This window comes from Orycteropus afer, unplaced genomic scaffold, assembly GCF_000298275.1.
Source record: "Orycteropus afer afer isolate SDZICR_OR568_19922 unplaced genomic scaffold, OryAfe1.0 scaffold00083, whole genome shotgun sequence".
NCBI classification, from domain to species: Eukaryota; Metazoa; Chordata; class Mammalia; order Tubulidentata; family Orycteropodidae; genus Orycteropus; species Orycteropus afer.
Genome location: NW_006921670.1, coordinates 1,895,487 through 1,912,174, shown reverse-complemented (window position 1 = coordinate 1,912,174; position 16,688 = coordinate 1,895,487). Strand labels below are relative to the sequence as shown.

Sequence of the window (16,688 nt, the reverse complement as noted above, 5' to 3'; positions counted from 1 at the left end):
GGGCGGTGCGGGGCTGAGCCTGCGCGACGCGCCCCCTGGCGGCCGGGCCCGCCGCCGCCTGCTGGACGTGGCTGTGTGCGCCGAGCGCGCCTTTGTCGTGTACGCCATCACCAAGTTCCTGATGGCACTCGGGCTCTTCGTGCCCGCCATCCTGCTGGTGAACTACGCCAAGGACGCAGGCGTGCCCGACACCGACGCCGCCTTCCTGCTGTCCATCGTGGGCTTCGTGGACATCGTGGCGCGGCCGACGTGCGGCGCCCTGGCGGGCCTGGCGCGTCTGCGGCCGCGCGTTGCCTATCTCTTCAGCCTGGCTTTGCTGGCCAACGGGCTCACGGACTTAAGCAGCGCGCGCGCGCGCTCCTACGGCGCCCTGGTGGCCTTCTGCGTTGTCTTCGGCCTCTCTTACGGCATGGTGGGCGCGCTGCAGTTCGAGGTGCTCATGTCGGTCGTGGGCGCACCCCGCTTTCCCAGCGCTCTGGGCCTGGTGTTGCTCGTCGAGGCCATGGCGGTGCTCATCGGACCACCCTCTGCCGGTGGGCCCCGCGGGAGGAGGGGTGGCGCCACCTAGTGCCCCTAAGTCCAAGGGTGGCTCCCTCCCCGTCCCAGATGGCATTTCCAGGGGTGGGGGGAAGGGACCCATTAGGTGGACACCCCCCGCCCCGCCTCGTGGCCACTTAGCCCCTCCCCCAAGCTGGGACCTCCAGCTCTCAGTAGAGACGGGACAAGCGAGGCGAGGTGCCAGAAAGAAATTAGCTTTGATATTAATAGCCCTCCCATTTCCGTCATTTGGAGCAGTTCTCATACAGGCCCTGGGAAGTACAGATGCTTGTTCTCATTGTGCAGAAGGAAAAAGTGAGGCACAAAAGTTTAGTACAGTCAGGTCTGCCTGCTGTTAAATACACCCCGGAAATCCTTGGCCTGGGTGCTCCGGATGACCAGCCCTGCGACCGCTGGAAGGGGAGAAGGGTGGATGCTGGTGTCTTCAACCATGTGACAGTCATTGGTTCCCTAAGCATGGGGAGCAGAAAATCACGTGGTCAGGGAGGGCTTTCTGTAGGGTGGACACACCATGAACCAGCACAGGGGGTTCTGGGAGCCAGCGTTCCCAGAGGGGTGAGGCAGGAGCTAAAACTGGAAAGGTGGCACGGTCTGTCTTATGGTCTGAGGGGACCCTTGGGCGTTCTTGTGACAGCACACATGCACACACACACACACACACACTCCTAATCCCACTGAGAATCCCATTTGGTTTCGGCCCAGGACCTGCCACTCAACGCTAATAAGCAGAAATGTGTTTGTCTCCACTTTGGACTCTGCCCGCCTCTCACATCTCTTGTGCCCCTCACTTCTCAGGATAATCACAGAATTTATTGTCCAAAAGGACACTCCAAGAGTGAAAAGGGTCACCAGTTATAATGATGCTGCCGTGGCCCAGAACTCTAGGCAAAGCAGGCCGGATGGCCACTCTATTTCTCCTACTCTATTTCTCCCACTTTGCAGGCAGGATGAGCTTTGGGTTCAGGTTGTCCTGAACAGTGGGGAACTTGCTTTGGGCAGGAGAGGGCTGAGCTCAGGTGCAGGCAGAGGCCACCTTTGCCGGGTCCCGGCTGCCCATCCTGTCTTGGGGTGGGCTGGTTGAGCCTATCCTCATCAAACCTTGTCATCTCACCTGACTTAGGCAGAGCAGCAAAAGCCCTGAGCGGGTGTGGGGGACCTCGAGCCCACCTCCAGAAGCCTCAGAACTGGCCCTCCCATTTCCACCCAGAAGCTTAGGGACCCATTTCCCATTTTCACATTTGACCTGGGGTGGAGCTAAAGGCCAGGAGAGAAAACATGTGAAGTGAGAAGGTGAAGCCAGTGTGACTTATTCCACCAAAGATGCATCAGAGCTGAGTCGGGGAGGGCGGCAACCAGGATGGCAGGTTTTGGGGAGTACTGCTCAGAGGAGTTCAGGTGGGGGAGCCCCGAGGCCACAGAGGTGCCTGCCCAGGGGTCACGGCTCAGTGTGGGCAGCCACAGAATGCTCCAGAGAGAGGGTGGAGCCCAGAGAGTTACACTTTAGGGGAAAATACTTGAAGTTCAGAGCTCTTCCTGGCGATGAAAGTTCCACATGCAGGTGATAGAAAAAGGCAAACGGAGGAGGAAGTAGGCGTTCCCCTGACCCCCTAACCCTGTCCTTGGTCTGGTGCTGGAAGGCACAGGGGAAGCCTGGTCCTGGCCCCTGGAAATGGGGTAAAAACAGGAAGAGCAAGAGATGGAGAGACAGCTGGGCTGAGCCCAGTGCCATGTCCCCCAATATCACAGGGCTTGTTGTGGGGCTTGAATCAGGGGTGTCTTAGAAACTGTACAGTGCAGCTCCATGGAAGGCCCTGTATCGCTTAGAACGAGGTCCAGGAAGGGGAAATGCCATCATTAAGGACTCAAATGGCAGAACCGACTTGGGGTCGCCCCCCATCAGATGGGTGAGGCCGGGGAAGGGTGGGGTCCCTGCCATTTCTTACCTCTGTGCCCTGCCGCCCCGCCCCCCCCCAGGCCACCTGGTGGATAAGCTGAAGAACTATGAAATCATCTTCTACCTGGCCGGCTCCGAGGTGGCCCTGGCTGGGCTCTTTATGGCTGTCGCCACCCACTGTGGCCTGCGCTGCGCTCGGGACACCCCGCCTGCTCCAGGTGCTGAGAATGGGGCCAGCGACACCGAGGACGCCGAGGCGGAAGTGGACTCTGAGGCGGAAGTGGACCCCGAGACCCAGGCCGCTGGCCTTGAGACGGTGGAGGTGTTGAGTCTGCAGACCCTGGAGGTGCTGAGTCCCCAGACCGGGCCCACGGAACCTAAGGCAGAGGCAGGGGCCGGGCACCCCAAGCGGGACCCTGAGCTGGACGCCAGGCCAGACCCAGAGCCAGACTTCGAGCTGGACCCCAAGTCCATGCAGCCCGCGGCACAGTAGTGGAGTGGCTGGGTGGCTTCAGGACAAGTGGCTTCCCTTCTCAGAGCCCTGGATGCCCCAACAGGGCTGCGCACCCTGAAAGGCTGGTCTAGGGTGACCACCCTGGAGTCCAAGTCGAGGTTCCAGTCTGATTGCAGAGAACTCCCTCCCTCACCTGGCCAGGGGCCCAGGGCGGCTGCTTCCCACTCGGTGAGGCGAGCCGCGGGCGCTCGGGGTCCGCCGGGAGTGAATCGCCGCTCACGAAGCTCAGCCGAGCGAAGCGCGTCTCCCTTCCAGCGCCTCGGCCACGAGGAGGCGGCGTCCCTAGAGGCCGCACCGGGTCACACCGACAGAAGGTGTGACTGTCTATAAAACTCTGGTGCAGTGTTTCAGCAGACATTATGTTTTATAAAAAATATCCCTGTGATTAGTTCTAACAACAGAAACTCTTTGTAAGCCCAGCTTACACGTATCAAGGTACTTAGGAGGCGAACACTCTGCTCATTTATCTTCTGAACCTTCTAATGCGCTCCGGTGACAGCTGCGTTATTACCCAATGAGAATGCTGCTTCAGATCACGTGGTTCCGCCTGCCTCGCTACAGGCAAGCGCTGCGCTTGCTGCGCTTAGAGTGCGGATGTTGTTGCAGTCGCTGATTTTGTCAAACGTTCTGGTGTTTTAGCTACAATATTGTGGTAACTAGCATTTGTTAGTCTGTATCAATAACTTTTTTGAGAATGAAGTAGTAGTTAAAAGGGGAAAAATAAAAAAGGCTTCTGCTCAATTACTAATGTTGTAATTCAGTTGTTAGTATTTATGTAAGAAACATCTAAGCAGTTTGTAACTATATTTATCATATATTATTCTGTGATTAAAATTGATAATAAACATCGCTGAGGATTGTGCATGGTCTGGTATGGGAGGAGGTCCGTGGGGTGGGGGGGTGACACCGTGAGTTACCACACTGGGCGACACCGACCCACGATGCCACTGCCTCTGCGGCCCTCTGACTGGGGTCTTGAATCGGGCGGGAGTGTCCGGAGACAGCAGGGTTGGGCTCCTGCCCTGGCTCCAATGCCCCGGGTCCTCATGGAAACCCTGGGGTTTCTACCTGCATGGTGTCCTCCTGAGGTGGGTACGTGGGGAGAAGGGGTCACCACTAACGGCAGCTCGAGGGTGGGAGCTGCTCAGAGGGAGGGGGGCGTCCCCAGACCAGTCAGAGGTAACACAGGTCTCCCAGTCGTGGGGCAGGGTTTGAACCCTGGCCCTGAGGCTCAGTCTCTTGCACCCTGGAGGTTGAGTGAACGCTCCAACTTGTGGTGTGCCTGGGAGTGTGAGCCAGGCAGCAGTAACGGCCTTGGCCCTGCAGCCTTCTACGGATGTCCGTATCCCCCAGCGTCCTAAGAGGGCACCCCCAGCCAAGCTCTAGGTCTTCCCGCCTCTAGGGGGCAAACTCTCGTGCGTGGGGACTGGGCGCGGGGTCCTTTGCTGTGGACACTGCTCCACGGACACCACCTCGCTGCGGGCACCACCGTGCTCTGTGGGCAGCCTGGTCATCCCGCTGCCCCGGCATCTGCTTTCCCCCGTCAGGGGCTCACAGGGCCACCTCCGTTCTTGCACTCGGATCTGGCAGAGTCCGAAGTGCAGGGATTTCCATGTCTCACCCCAGCTCTGCTCCTGTATTCACCTTGTCCCGTGAACTGGGGCGTGGGGTGAGCAGGGCCCCGTGGAGGAAGGAGCTGTGCTCCCAGAGCCACCGGCTTTCCGGCGCGGCTCCTTCGCAGGACCTGCTGCACCAGCAACACTGCTCCCACCACTCTGGCCGCTGGACTTCATCTGCCCTCCAGGCCCCACCAAGGTCTGGGCGCCCTTCTCAGCGGCCTGGCCAGCCCCCCCGGGGGGCTGTGGTTTCCTTGGAGCCACATTTTAACACTCACGTGGCGCTCCCTTGGTGCCAGCCACTGATCGGAGCCCATCACCAACGTGAACTCACAGAATGACAGCCTACTGTGGCAGGCACATCACCCACCCTTCACAGGACAGCCGAGGCTGGGGCAGCTAGGAAGCAGCTCAGGGTCCGGTTCCAGGCTGTGTCCTTGGCTGCCATGCTGTGCTGTCCCCTTCAGAAAGGTGGTGTGATCCGATGGTCTGAGGGGCCCCATTGGGATGCCTGGTGACAGCCCCCTCCAGGCTCTCACCCCACCGGAGACTCCCACTTGGTTTCTATCCAGGACTTGCGTTGAACACTAACGGTAGAAACTAGTTTTTTCCAATTTGGACTCTGTCCACCTCTCACCTCCCCCTCCGATCACACCTGTCCAAACAGAGCCATTCAGACAGGGAAAAGGGCCACTCGCAATGACAACCTGCTGCGGGTGGCACTTCCCAGCAAAGAGGACGCATGGTCACCCCGAGTCTCCCACCTTCAGGTGGCACTGGCCTGGCGTCTCTAGTGGGCCTGTCCCCAGGGCCCAGGGCAGAGCAGGCACAGCTGGAACGGCTGGGGTGCCCTCAGCTCTTTCCTTCCATGTGGGGCCTTGGGTGCCCCCCGCATCTGTCCTGGCCTCCCCAGTCAAGGCCATTTCACAGCCAGCAGCACTGAGAGATCAACGATGAGAGAGGATATAAAAGGGCCCCAAGAGCAGAGCGCCCCGGAGGCGGGTGGGGAAGTTGAGACTTCCGAACCTAATGGTCTGAGTTCAAATCCCACTGTGTCCCTTTTACTTGCTATGGCCCTGAGCAAGATACTTCTCCAAGCCTCAGTTTCCCCATCTGTAAAAGGGAATAACAGTGCCAATCCTGGAGAGCTGCTGTGAAGAATGATGCAGGTGTAAGAACTGTCACCAAACTGTCCCACCCTCCTCCCTTGTGATGTGGAGGCAGACGAGGTCTCAGGCCACTGCAAACAGCCCGCTCCATCTGGGTTTGTGTTTATTAAATACAGGCCCAGCGCCTCAGCCCTTCCCCAGAGAAGTGGCTGAGCTAGGGGAACAAAATAAATAAAGGCCACCGAGGTGTGAGTGTGGCCAGCCCAGGGCCAGTCTGGGTACCTCGGCTCCCCACCCTGGTCCTCCCACCCCTGCCAGGCTCCAGGCGGGGCCAGCAAAGGTGCCCCCCAAGGGCTGATCCTGGACTTTATGCCACCTCCAACCTCTCTTCCTTCTGCCCTGTCTCCTTCCTAAGGCAAGTCCAGAGACTAGGCTCTCCAACTGGCTGGGGAGGTAGGGAAGGCAGGCTGGAGGAAACAGCCAAGGGAGCTGGGTCTACACCCCCAGGTCCCAAGCCCCAGCCTGGCCTCCTCGGCAGGGCCGCAGGCTCGCTGTGCTAGGACAGAGGAGCCGGGAGGCAGGCGCCCCAAGCCAGCAGCCCTTTATGCGCCCCCCCCCCCAGGTCCAGCAGCCCCGCCCGGCTCCCCTGCTGTCCTCCTCCCACTCACCCTACCCCCCAGATCCGCACCCCACAGGGGCACCAGGAGCCACATCAGCTGCCATCCTTGTCCAGGGACCCAGAAGCCCCTCGCGCATCCTGGGACGACTCCCGGGCTGCCGTGTCCTCATCCTCGTCTTCCCCATCCTCCCCGTCCGTGAAGTCCTCCTGGCCGAGGCCATAGGCCAGCGTGGTGGGCGCCAGGTCCACCTCGATGGGGAAGACGTCGGCGCCCCGCAACACGGCGTAGCAGTCATTGTAGTACTTGGACATGGTAGACACGAAGCGCTGCAGCTGGAACACGATGTCCTGGACTGGGGCGGGAGGGGCCGAGACGCGGTGGCTGTGGCTGCCAGCCCCGCACCAGGCCTGCCCGAGGCCCTCCCTCAGGCCCCTCACTGAACCCAGGGGTGGAGGTAAGTGCTGCCAGGCCAGACATAGCGTCAGCACAGGGGAACCCGGGACCCCTACTCCTAGGCCGGGGGCAGAGAAGCCTGCATCGTGAGTGAACTGTGGCCTTCGTCTCGTGGAACCAGGCCAGGGACAGTCCTTCACCCTGGGCTCAGGGCCTCAGTTTCCCCAGCGCTGAAGCGGGGTGCCCGCCGGACTGCACTGGTGAGGAGCGCCTGAGGCCGCAGGCCGTCAGCCTGCCCGGCGCCCAGGCTGCCCACTCACCGTGCTTCTGGTCCAGCAACTCCATCTTCTCCAGCACGTCCTTGCGCATCTGGGAGAAGCGGGCGCGAGCCTCCTGGCGGCAGCGCAGGATCAGGCGGTACTCGTAGTTGCCGGTGCTCACCCGGTACAGGGGCTCCCCGAGGGCCTGGAGTCGGGGGGAGCTTATGAGCAAGCCCGGCCAGGAGGCCCTGCTCAGGGACAGGTGGGGGCAGGGCCAGGCAGGCCTCAGAGCAGCCCCTCGGCTCCCGGCCTGCAGCTCACTGCGCCTCTCGGAGCCGTCCTGGCTCCTGGTTTCTGAGAGGCAGCAAGTGTTAGAAGCACCCAGCAAGAGCTCTGGAGGAAGAAACACCGCCCAACAATCCAGACCCCTGCCACCTTCAGTCAACCCACATTTGGTCATAAGGTGTGGCCCGATACCCCGAATATTAAAAATCAAATAAAGACACAGCTCCTCTGAGGAGGGAGGAAGGTCAGAGTTTTCCCTGAAAAGTCTCCCAAGGTCTGGGGGTGGGGGCAGGGGAGGACCCAAAGCCAGCAGGGCCCACACCAGGGCCAGGATGGGAGCAATGGCCCCGACTCTCCGGGACAAGGGTCCAGCCAAGCCCCCAGGCCTCCCTCAAAGTGGCCTGACCCACCTGGGGTCCCTGCAGGCTCAGGACACTCTGGGGGTTCTGGGAGGCAGGGATTGAGGGATGTGCACCCCAAGCCTTCCCCATGCCAGGGCCGGGCCCCCTGCACCATGTGTGACACTCACCACGCAGCTGTACTCCTCGTCATCCATCTCCTTCACCTTCAGGCAGTATGACTGTGGACAGTGTAGACAGGCTGTCAGAGTGGCTACAGCCTCCTAGATGCCACCCAATGTCCCCACATTGTGCCCCAGGCCACCCCAGGCTACCAGATGCAACTGAAAGGAGCAGCCAGGCCAGGCCCCCTGGGCCTGCAGACACTCAGCTGGGACAGGGAGGGATGGGGGGAGTAACTTGCTTGGACTAGGCTGTGCTCTGGGGCCTGGGGAGGGGTGGCAGAAGGCGGGGGACACTCAGCTGGGAGGGTGGGCAGGGTCTGGGGCCTGAGCATTTGCCAAACTCAAGTTCCAAGAGACATTCTAGAGAAAACGGGATCCGTGGCCAGAGGTGGTGGGACGCCCCTTGAAGACACACTGTGCACAGCCCATCAAAGGCTCTGAGAAGGCCCGCAGCAGGGGAGCCTCGGCTTGTTTAGTGGAGCATTTTTCCTCAGCTTCTTTGACCAACAAACTTTATTTCAAACATAAGTCCATCAAGATTGCTTGGCACCCGACTGTCCACCACTCACCTAGCCTGAGCCTGTTGTTCATGGTGATGGGGAAACCCAAGGGGAGGGCCCTGCCCACCCTGGGTGTTCAGCCTCCTGGAGGTTCCTTGGAGCACCCCCGGACCTCCAGTCTCACGCCCTCAGATGAGGTGGAGGCCCCGCACATCCTGCTGGCCAGGTGCTGTCGACTGAGCGGGCTAATTCCCCGGGGTGGGCTCACTCCGCCGGCCAGGCTCCATCTTCCCAAGGGCCCACAGACCACTCACCAGGTACTCAAACTTCACATCCAGGTACTTCTTGATGGTGAGGCGGGTGTCTGGGATGGCTTTGTTGAGGTATGTGTTCAGGTCTGTCAGCATCTGGGAGGGGTGGGGGAGTATGCTAAGGCCACATGGCCAGGCTGGGGAAGGGTGATAAAGTGACACTGATGTGTCGTAACTCCCAGGGGTCTCAGACCATCAAAGCTGAAGGGCACTACAGATGGCCTTGTCCATTTCAAAGATGAGGGGAATGACGCCAGGCGCCAGCCTGGACCCACACAAAGCCCAAGGAGGTGGGCGGCTTACCTGGTCAGCTGGGGTCAGTGGGTGACCGACTCTAACCCAGGGCTCTCTTGCAGGCCACACTGGCCCCTCTCCACCCTCGCACACATGCTCAATGGCACCTACCGGCTTGACGGTTTTCAGCAGGCGGATGCCAAACTTCTCGATGCTGCGGTGGGCGTCGGCAAACTTCACAAAAGCTTCACTGGCGGCTGGCTGGGGCTCCCGCACCCCGATCACAGAGAACACATCCCCAAAGGCTGCGCAACAAGTCTGCCTTGGAGGCCACTGCACCTGGACCTCCTAAAGGAGATGCCAGGGGCTTGTGGGGAGAGGAGGGAGCGGCAGGGCTGGGTGCCTGGCACACTGGAGGCCAAGGTCTGTGTGAGGTCCACACCCAAGAGAGCTGGACCCACACCCCGAGGGAGCTCGGTCTACACCCTCAGGGAGCTTAGTCTATACCCCAAGAGAGCTGGGTCCACACCCTGAAGAAGCTTGGTCTATACCCTCAGGGAGCTTGGTCTACATCCCGAGAGGGCTGGGTCCACACCCGAGGGAGCTGGGTCCACATCCCAAAAGAGCCGGTTCACACCCCGAGGGAGCTGGGTCCATACCCCAAAGGAGCTTGGTCTATACCCTCAAGGGAGCTCAGTCTACACCCTGAGAGAGCTGGGTCCACACCCTGAGGGAGCTAGGTCTACACCCTGAGGGAGCTGGGTCTATACCCTCAGGGAGCTGGGCCCATACCCTCAGGGAACTGGGTCTACACCCCGAGAAAGCTGGGTCTATACCTTCAGGGAACTGGGTCTACACCCCAACAGAGCTGGGTCCACACCCTCAGGGAACTGGACTACACTCCAAGGGAGCTGGGTCCACACCCCGAGGGAGCTGGGTCCACACCCCTAGGAAGCTGGCCTTCATTCCCCAGATGACCAGACCACAGACAAGGCTAGGTCAAGGTTTGAGGAGCCAGCCTTGTCTGAGGACAGGGCCGGGCCTGGCCTGGGAATCGGGACACCCGAGTTCTAATGTTGCTCCACCCCTCAGGAGCTGTGCAACCATCTCCTCTGTCTGGCCAAGTGGGGTTCACGGTGCCTGCCCTGCCCAGCTAATGGCCCTGTGGGGAGTGAGGTCAAGGACAAGGATGTGCCTCGCGCACTGTCAATGGCACTGCACACGGATGGTACAGGAAGGGCCGAACAGGCAGCTGGCCCCAAGAAGGCCGTCTGGTCCAGAGGTTCCTCACCATACCTGTCTGTTGCTACGTCCCCTGCATCTAAGACAGCACCCAGCCTGTGGACAGAGCTCAGTGCGTGTTGTGGGACGGAAGGGGTGGGGTGGATGACTGCACCAGGGCCAGCTCCCGTGTGGCGCGCCCTCAGGGGCACTGCTCATGCTGGTTGTGGCCTGCAGAAACTGACTCCACACCTGGACACCTGGTCAGGCTTGCATGAGCCCCAGGGGGACCCAGCTCAGGGCTAAGCCCACAGCAGACACTCCCCGAATGACCAGGTATAAAGAGCTGGCAGGGAGGAACCAGAGAGCAGAAAATGGGGAATCTAAGAGCCATCATGCAACAGGGACCCACAGTGGCCGTGCTCAGCCACACACCGTGTGAGAAACCCTGAGAGCTCAGCCACGCTCCCACCGGACAGCGGTCACCGGGGCTCAGCTGGCAGGTTTGGGGGAGACGGGACAGGGACAGACACGCTCTTACCCCGGTGCGTCTGCGACAGCTCATAGAAGGCCCGCAGGAGGCTCTTGGTGTGCTCCGTCATCCCTGTGGAGACAGCGACCCCTTCTCCAGCCCCCACCCCTAACCCGAGGCCATCGCTGGTCTGGGTTCCCTGGCTTGTCCTATGACCCCACTAGGGCCTAAGGCTGAAGGCTCAGCTGTGGCCCTGGTCCCACCTGAGCCCCTACCAGACAGGGTGCCAGGACTGTGAAGGTCGCAGGGGTGGTCAAGGTGGCAGAGCTTTATTTCTGGGGGGACGCCACATCCATATGTACTATTATTGCGGTTTTTATGGGTATGTGTTGCTTCTATAGTCAGAAAAAGTATGTGTCTTAAAGAATTTCTCAAGGCCATGGCCCTAGAAGGCTGTAGGCTGGCATTCCTGGCCCTACTGCCTCCTGCTCTATACCGGGGCTCTCCAGGCCCAGGGCAGTGGCCCCGCACCCTGCAGGGCTACCAGCCGCAGGCGCGGTCCACCCACCTTTGTACAGCTCGGCCGTCCGCTCCAGCTCCTCCAGCCTCTTGACAAGGCCATCTGCGGGGACCCAGAGAAAAAGGGGTCAGTCGGGCTCAGCAAACCAAGGGGGAGAAGTGGCCAAGGGGACCCCAAGCCAGATGTCTGCAAGAAGAGGCAGCTCCCTCGATGAGCCCTGATCCCAGGAGGGGTTTGGGACCTCAGGGTCAGTAGGTTCACAGGTGTTTTGTAAAGAGCCCACACTAAGAGGTGAGTGGGGGGCAGGCAGGGCTGCCCTCATCTGGAGATGAGCCCCCACCACAGCAACCTGGGGCAACTCAAGGGGGCAGATGGGTGATGATGACTCAGGGACTTTTGAAGGTCGTAAGTGAAAAGCCCTAAGACTCAAACCTGTCAGGGGCTTCCTGAGGCCCATGGGACGGAGTCCCTTGCCTGGCAGTCAGGTGCTTCTAACACAAACCTGACCAGTAGCCAAGGAGGAGTCAGGAAGAAGCAGAAAGGATAACATGGGTCAGAGATCACTAACGCCAGCCACACGCGGTCACTGCAGAGGTTACTGTCAGGTGCCGCCTCAGAAGGGAGGGCAGTTCAGGGAGGGCTTCGAGAAGTACTCGTGTGGAAGGGAGGCTTGGTGATCATGTTTCTGTAGCAAGTGTTCACTGAGCACCTACTATGCGCCACAGTCCGGGCTAGGCCTGGAGCATGGGGGAGGGCTGGCAAGACCAACCAGGGCCAGATCCCTCGGGGCTGCCCTTGCACTGTGTTTGGGACCTCTGTTCCAATGAGGGCAAGGTGCTACCACCTCCCCACTGGAGCCCCAGAGGGACTAGAGGGCATGCCAGTGGCTTCCATCCCAGATGACAATTCAGTCCTCAGAAACTTGTGGAGCAGGGACCACCCTGATTCTCAGACAAGGCCAAGGGACAGAGAGAAAAGGCCATACAGCCGGGGACTGTCCGGCACGGACCTCTCCACACAGTCCCCAGCTCCGACCTCGCTGGGGCTTTCTGGGTGGGAGAGGAGGAGGAGATTAGGGAGGTGGCGTCTGGGTCTTGACTCTGGGCAGGGGAGGCAAGTGGGTGCTGGGGCTGCTGCAGGAGGACGGCTCGGGCTCTGGGGGGAGGAAGGGGGCGCTTGGGGTCCTCGGGGAGCTTCAGCCACCCTGGCTGGCCTCAAGGCCCCAGCTTGTGTGCACGCTGCAAGGCCAGAGCCACGTAAGCACTGTGCTGTTGTTTTTAGCTGGGTCATGGGATATCATGACAGATTCAGTTTTAGAAACACTATTTAAGGCTGGGGAAATTGCAAGGTTCGGGGAAAAACACAACCACCAGTTCTAATTTCATCTCAACGCGTGGTAACTACAGTAACAGGGATTCATAGGCCCCAGAGGATGGAAATAGCAGCCACCACTCTGGTCCCATTCGGAGTGGCTCAGGCCCTACCCCCAGCTCCCCAGCCAGTGAAGTGTCGCTGTGTGTGCCCAGACGAGGGCACTTCACGTAGGTGTTTATCCCCTGCCTCGCACGAGGAGCGCTGCTATTTATAAACTTGGGCTGGTGATGGGAGAACAAGACCATGGTTAATGACCACCAAGAGGTGACATGTGTGTGTGTGTGTGCACGTGTGTGTACATGGCTTTTCCCCCTGCTGCGAGGCGCGCAGCCACCTCCCAAGCCCTGGGCAGAGCTTCTGAGACGCGGCAGCAGCGCCACCTCCTGGAGAAAGGCAGGGCCATGGTGGCCACCCAGGAGCGATGTGGGTGCTGAGGTGAGGGTTGGGATGGGCACATGGAGGTGGTGGTGGGGCTGCAGCCCGAGGTGAGAGCAGCCTGGGTGGTGGGGAAGGCCTGCCTTCCCTGGCTCAGGGGGTTGGAAGCAGACCCCTCCCACTCTGCATCTCAGTTTCCCTCATCTGTGACCTGGGCCTCTGAATCTCTGCAGGGCACTGACTGGGAATGAAGGCAGCTGAGCTGACATCTGTGGACACCTGGGGGATGCTAAGAGATGGAGACTACTGCCCCCGAGGCAGAAGTCAGGCCCATGCCAGGGGGACCCGCTCTGGCTTGGTGGGTAGCCATGGTGCTCGTGTGGCCGGGGCCGAGGCTGAGTGGGAGGAAAGGACTCACCATTGCACAGGATGGCCCTGCTCAGCCCCAGGGCATCTGCAGTCCCTGAACTCATGCCCTCCACCAGCCGGTGCTTCACCTTCTTCAACACTAGGGCCACGAGAGAGAAAGCTGGGGGTGGCCCCTGCGCTGGCCCCCAGGCCATCCTGACTCACTGGGAGCAGCCACTGGGGCAGAAGGGGCTCAACGGGAGCCTGGCACTCGGGTGATCTATGAAGCAAGGGGTCCCCCAACAGGGGGTGCTGGGCCCCACCTCATTCATTCCTCGCAGAGGTGGGCAAGGAAGAGAGGAGGTAAATATACAAAGGCCTTCTCCAGGCCTGGCATGCAGTGCCAGCTCTCGGCCATTAGGGGCCTAGAGTGGCCTGGGCTCAGCACAGCTGACAGCTCCCAGCCAGTCTCTTGCCCTGCCCGCTCCAGGTGCTAACCCGGGGCATCCAGGTATGAAGGGGAAGGGAGCAGCGGGGAAGGGTCGATCCCCAGCTGGGGACATCACAATAACGGGAAAAGTGACAGAAGACTCAGACCCAGATTCAGTTTGGGTAGAGGACCGGGCTTCTGGAGGCAGTATCTCCAGGACAGACCCTGCCCTTACAAAGTGGGAGGTGCTCTGACCCTAGGGGCAGGAAAGGCCACTGGGCTCCAGAGACAAGAAACCTGGAACACCCTTCAGGGCACAGCCCATCTGGGGTCTCAGGCCTTATCTGTTAGGTCAGCCCTCAAGGCTACTGCCCAGCTCTTGAGTTTTAAAGTTTCTACACAACCCAGCTCCAGTGTCCCCAGTGGGAGGCACCCTGCCCCACCCAGAGGGTACAATGGGAGCAGAGGGCTAGCCCGTGAGCTCAGTCCTGGCCTGAGCTCCAAGTCAGCACTCAGCCCTCCTGGGAGCTGCCGGGTAGAGAAGAGGCCACAGAGGGTGTGGTAGGTTGGAGATGCCAGGCCAAGGTCAGGCTGCACCTCCTTTCTGAAGGTGAGGCCCTGGGCCTGGGGAGGCTGAGGAGCTGGCCCACCAAGGACAACCTTAGACAGCAAGTTCCCAGAGGGGAGGCCATGGGGTGGGGAGAACACAGGCTGAGACACCAGGGGTAGGCCCCTGAGAACCACTGCAGCGAGAGAGCCTGGTCCTCCCAGGCCTTCTGAATCTGCCTGACCAGGGAAGGTCAGAGGACTCAGCCTGTGACTATCAACAGCATGGTCGCAAAGTGGTAAAACAGGTCACTCAGGCCCCGCTCACCAATGTCCAGGGACATGCCCTGCTTGGGGTCCGCCTGCAGCTTGTTGTAGTGGATGGTCACCTCCCCCTGGAAGAGCAGGACAGGCAGAGTTGTGACGGAGCCTCCTGGACCCTGAGCCCCACCCAGCGAGGCCTGCCGGTCGCAGAATCTGTGGGTCATAAGAGCATCCTGGGCTCCGGTCAGGGGACAGAGCAACAGTGAATTTGGCCCCAGTGGGCAGAGGGCTGTGACAGAGCCGTCAGCTCCTGGCCCTCCCTTCTCTACTCTGTGCCAGGCACTGGACAATCAGAGGAACAGGGGTGGACACAGTCCAGCTGTCACGGAGCACACAGTCTAGTGGTCTCTGACGTCCTGTGCTCCAGCCGGACTGGGTGCCCCTGCCCTGCACAGCACACTGCAGGCCTCTGTACCTTCCCCACAGCAAACGGTCCCTCTCGCTCAGTCACAACCCCCCATTCAGCCAATGGGCATTTCTGAGGACATTCTCTGTGCCTGGGGCTGGGTGCCCCAGGCCCCGCAGGCCCAAGTCCAGGAGGGGGGCCAACACACATGACGGACTGTTCAGAAGTGGCTCTGAGAGGTGCATGGTCTGTCCTAAGATGCCCTCCCTGACTCCTCTCCCCTGCACTGCCAAGGCCCTGGAGCTAGGGACTGAATCCATTCAAAGACAAGACAGGATTTAAACAAGTGAGCCCTGAAGGGAAACCAGAGTGACCGGACGCAGGTTCTGTCCTGGAGAAGCTCCAAGTCAGGGGTAGGATGTAAGACACTTCCCCAGAACGCAGCACAGAGTGTGCCGGGGCCACCTCCAGGGAGCCGCTGAGCGTAAAGGAAGGGCAGTGCAGTGGTGGCCCAAGCTGGGCTCGAATCACTGCCTCCCTGGGGGCAGCAGGACACGGGACGTCTGCCCACTTCCAGCAGCAGCTCTTACCTTCACCTCCTGAATCATCTTGGCCACCTCCACCTTAGTCTTCCCTTTGATTGACCTGCCGTTGACACCGGTGATCTCATCTCCAGCGGCCACCGTGCCGTCCAAGGCTGCCGGGGTGTTGTCAAACACCTGGGGTGCAGCAGGAAGGTGCAGGGGCAGAGAAGAACTGAGGGGGAGCCAACGGGGGAGGCATGTCATCCCTCCACCCCGGGCCCCAGCTCAGCCCTGCCCACTTCTCCTCCAGTCTCCAGGAGGCGCTCGAGAAGCCCAAGGGTCAGAAGCCCCTCCACAGATGTCCTCGGATCCTCAGGTCCTCCTTGGGAGGAGGCGAAGGAGGCTGAGCTTACGCAAACAGATGAGACCTTCCTTTCCTAACATCCAAAACACCAAACCTCCCCGGCCCGTGTGACTGTTCACTCCTCCAAAGTCATTTCTTTGATAGGTTTTTCCAAGCATGCTGCTCCGAGTTGACGTGGAGACCAAAGCACCTCTGTTAGTTCCTGTGCCTCGCTGCAGGCCCCAAAGGGCAGCCCAGCACTGCCCTGGGCACAGGCCCCATGTGCATCCCAGCCTTTTCTCTAGGAGAGCCCGGCCGCAGGGCAGCACTCACTGTCTGTGAGCCTGGGTGTGTGCGACAAGGGTTAGCTACGTGGGTCACACTTACGATGGGACGGAAGGCTATGTAAGTGTGTGAGATAGGCACAGAATATAAAAATGATGCCCAGAGACTCTCATTCACTGCCGGTGGGACTGTAAAACGACAGAACCACTATGGAAAGCAGTATGGTGAGTCCTTAAAAAGATGGAATGACAAATACCATTTCATCCAGCAATCCCATAACTAGGTACATATCCTAAAGAAGTGAGCCAGGACAAGAATAGATATATGTATACCCAGGTTCACCGCAGCACTATTTACAATAGCTGAAAGATGGAAACAACTTAGTGTTAGGCGGGAGCATGGCTGGCCAGGCGGGTGTATGATTAAGCCAGAGGGAATTACAAGAACTGGTCAAGCAAGGAAATGCCTGACCAGAGCCCATACCAAACCCCAGCATGTAACCCTTATGAAAGACCCCAGCACCTGACTCTTACTCACGAAAGCCCCCAACCATTTCCTGCCCACTATGTTAATGAAGTGCTTCAAGCTCTACTTCCTGCCCCCATGCTAATAGGGTGCTTTAACCTTATTGGTTCCTGTAACACATACCCTGCTCTCAATCCGGTCCACTGAGGAACAGGAAAAGTAACACTATAAAAACCCTTTTCTTGAGATTGATGAAAAAGAAATAAGAAAATCAATACCTTTCTCAATAGCTACCAAA

At 59.7% G+C, this 16,688-nt stretch overlaps 2 protein-coding genes across 2 annotated transcripts in view; one reads left to right on the top strand and one right to left on the bottom strand.

The window, feature by feature from the left end:
- The window catches only part of SLC16A8 (solute carrier family 16 member 8), a 4,516-nt gene extending 1,571 nt beyond the window's left edge, over window positions 1-2,945 (top strand). The window contains exons 4-5 of the mRNA XM_042781060.1: window positions 1-533; window positions 2,533-2,945. The exon at window positions 1-533 is cut by the window's left edge and continues 72 nt beyond it. Coding sequence (XP_042636994.1) covers window positions 1-533; window positions 2,533-2,945 — 946 coding nt within the window. The remainder of the gene's footprint in view (window positions 534-2,532) is intronic.
- Window positions 2,946-6,403: 3,458 nt separating this feature from the next.
- The window catches only part of PICK1 (protein interacting with PRKCA 1), a 21,776-nt gene continuing 11,491 nt past the window's right edge, over window positions 6,404-16,688 (bottom strand). The window contains exons 3-12 of the mRNA XM_007941660.1: window positions 15,364-15,492; window positions 14,432-14,498; window positions 13,198-13,287; window positions 11,079-11,132; window positions 10,580-10,642; window positions 8,989-9,122; window positions 8,587-8,679; window positions 7,779-7,829; window positions 7,025-7,169; window positions 6,404-6,663 (exon numbers count right to left, since the gene is read on the bottom strand). Coding sequence (XP_007939851.1) covers window positions 6,404-6,663; window positions 7,025-7,169; window positions 7,779-7,829; window positions 8,587-8,679; window positions 8,989-9,122; window positions 10,580-10,642; window positions 11,079-11,132; window positions 13,198-13,287; window positions 14,432-14,498; window positions 15,364-15,492 — 1,086 coding nt within the window. The remainder of the gene's footprint in view (window positions 6,664-7,024; window positions 7,170-7,778; window positions 7,830-8,586; window positions 8,680-8,988; window positions 9,123-10,579; window positions 10,643-11,078; window positions 11,133-13,197; window positions 13,288-14,431; window positions 14,499-15,363; window positions 15,493-16,688) is intronic.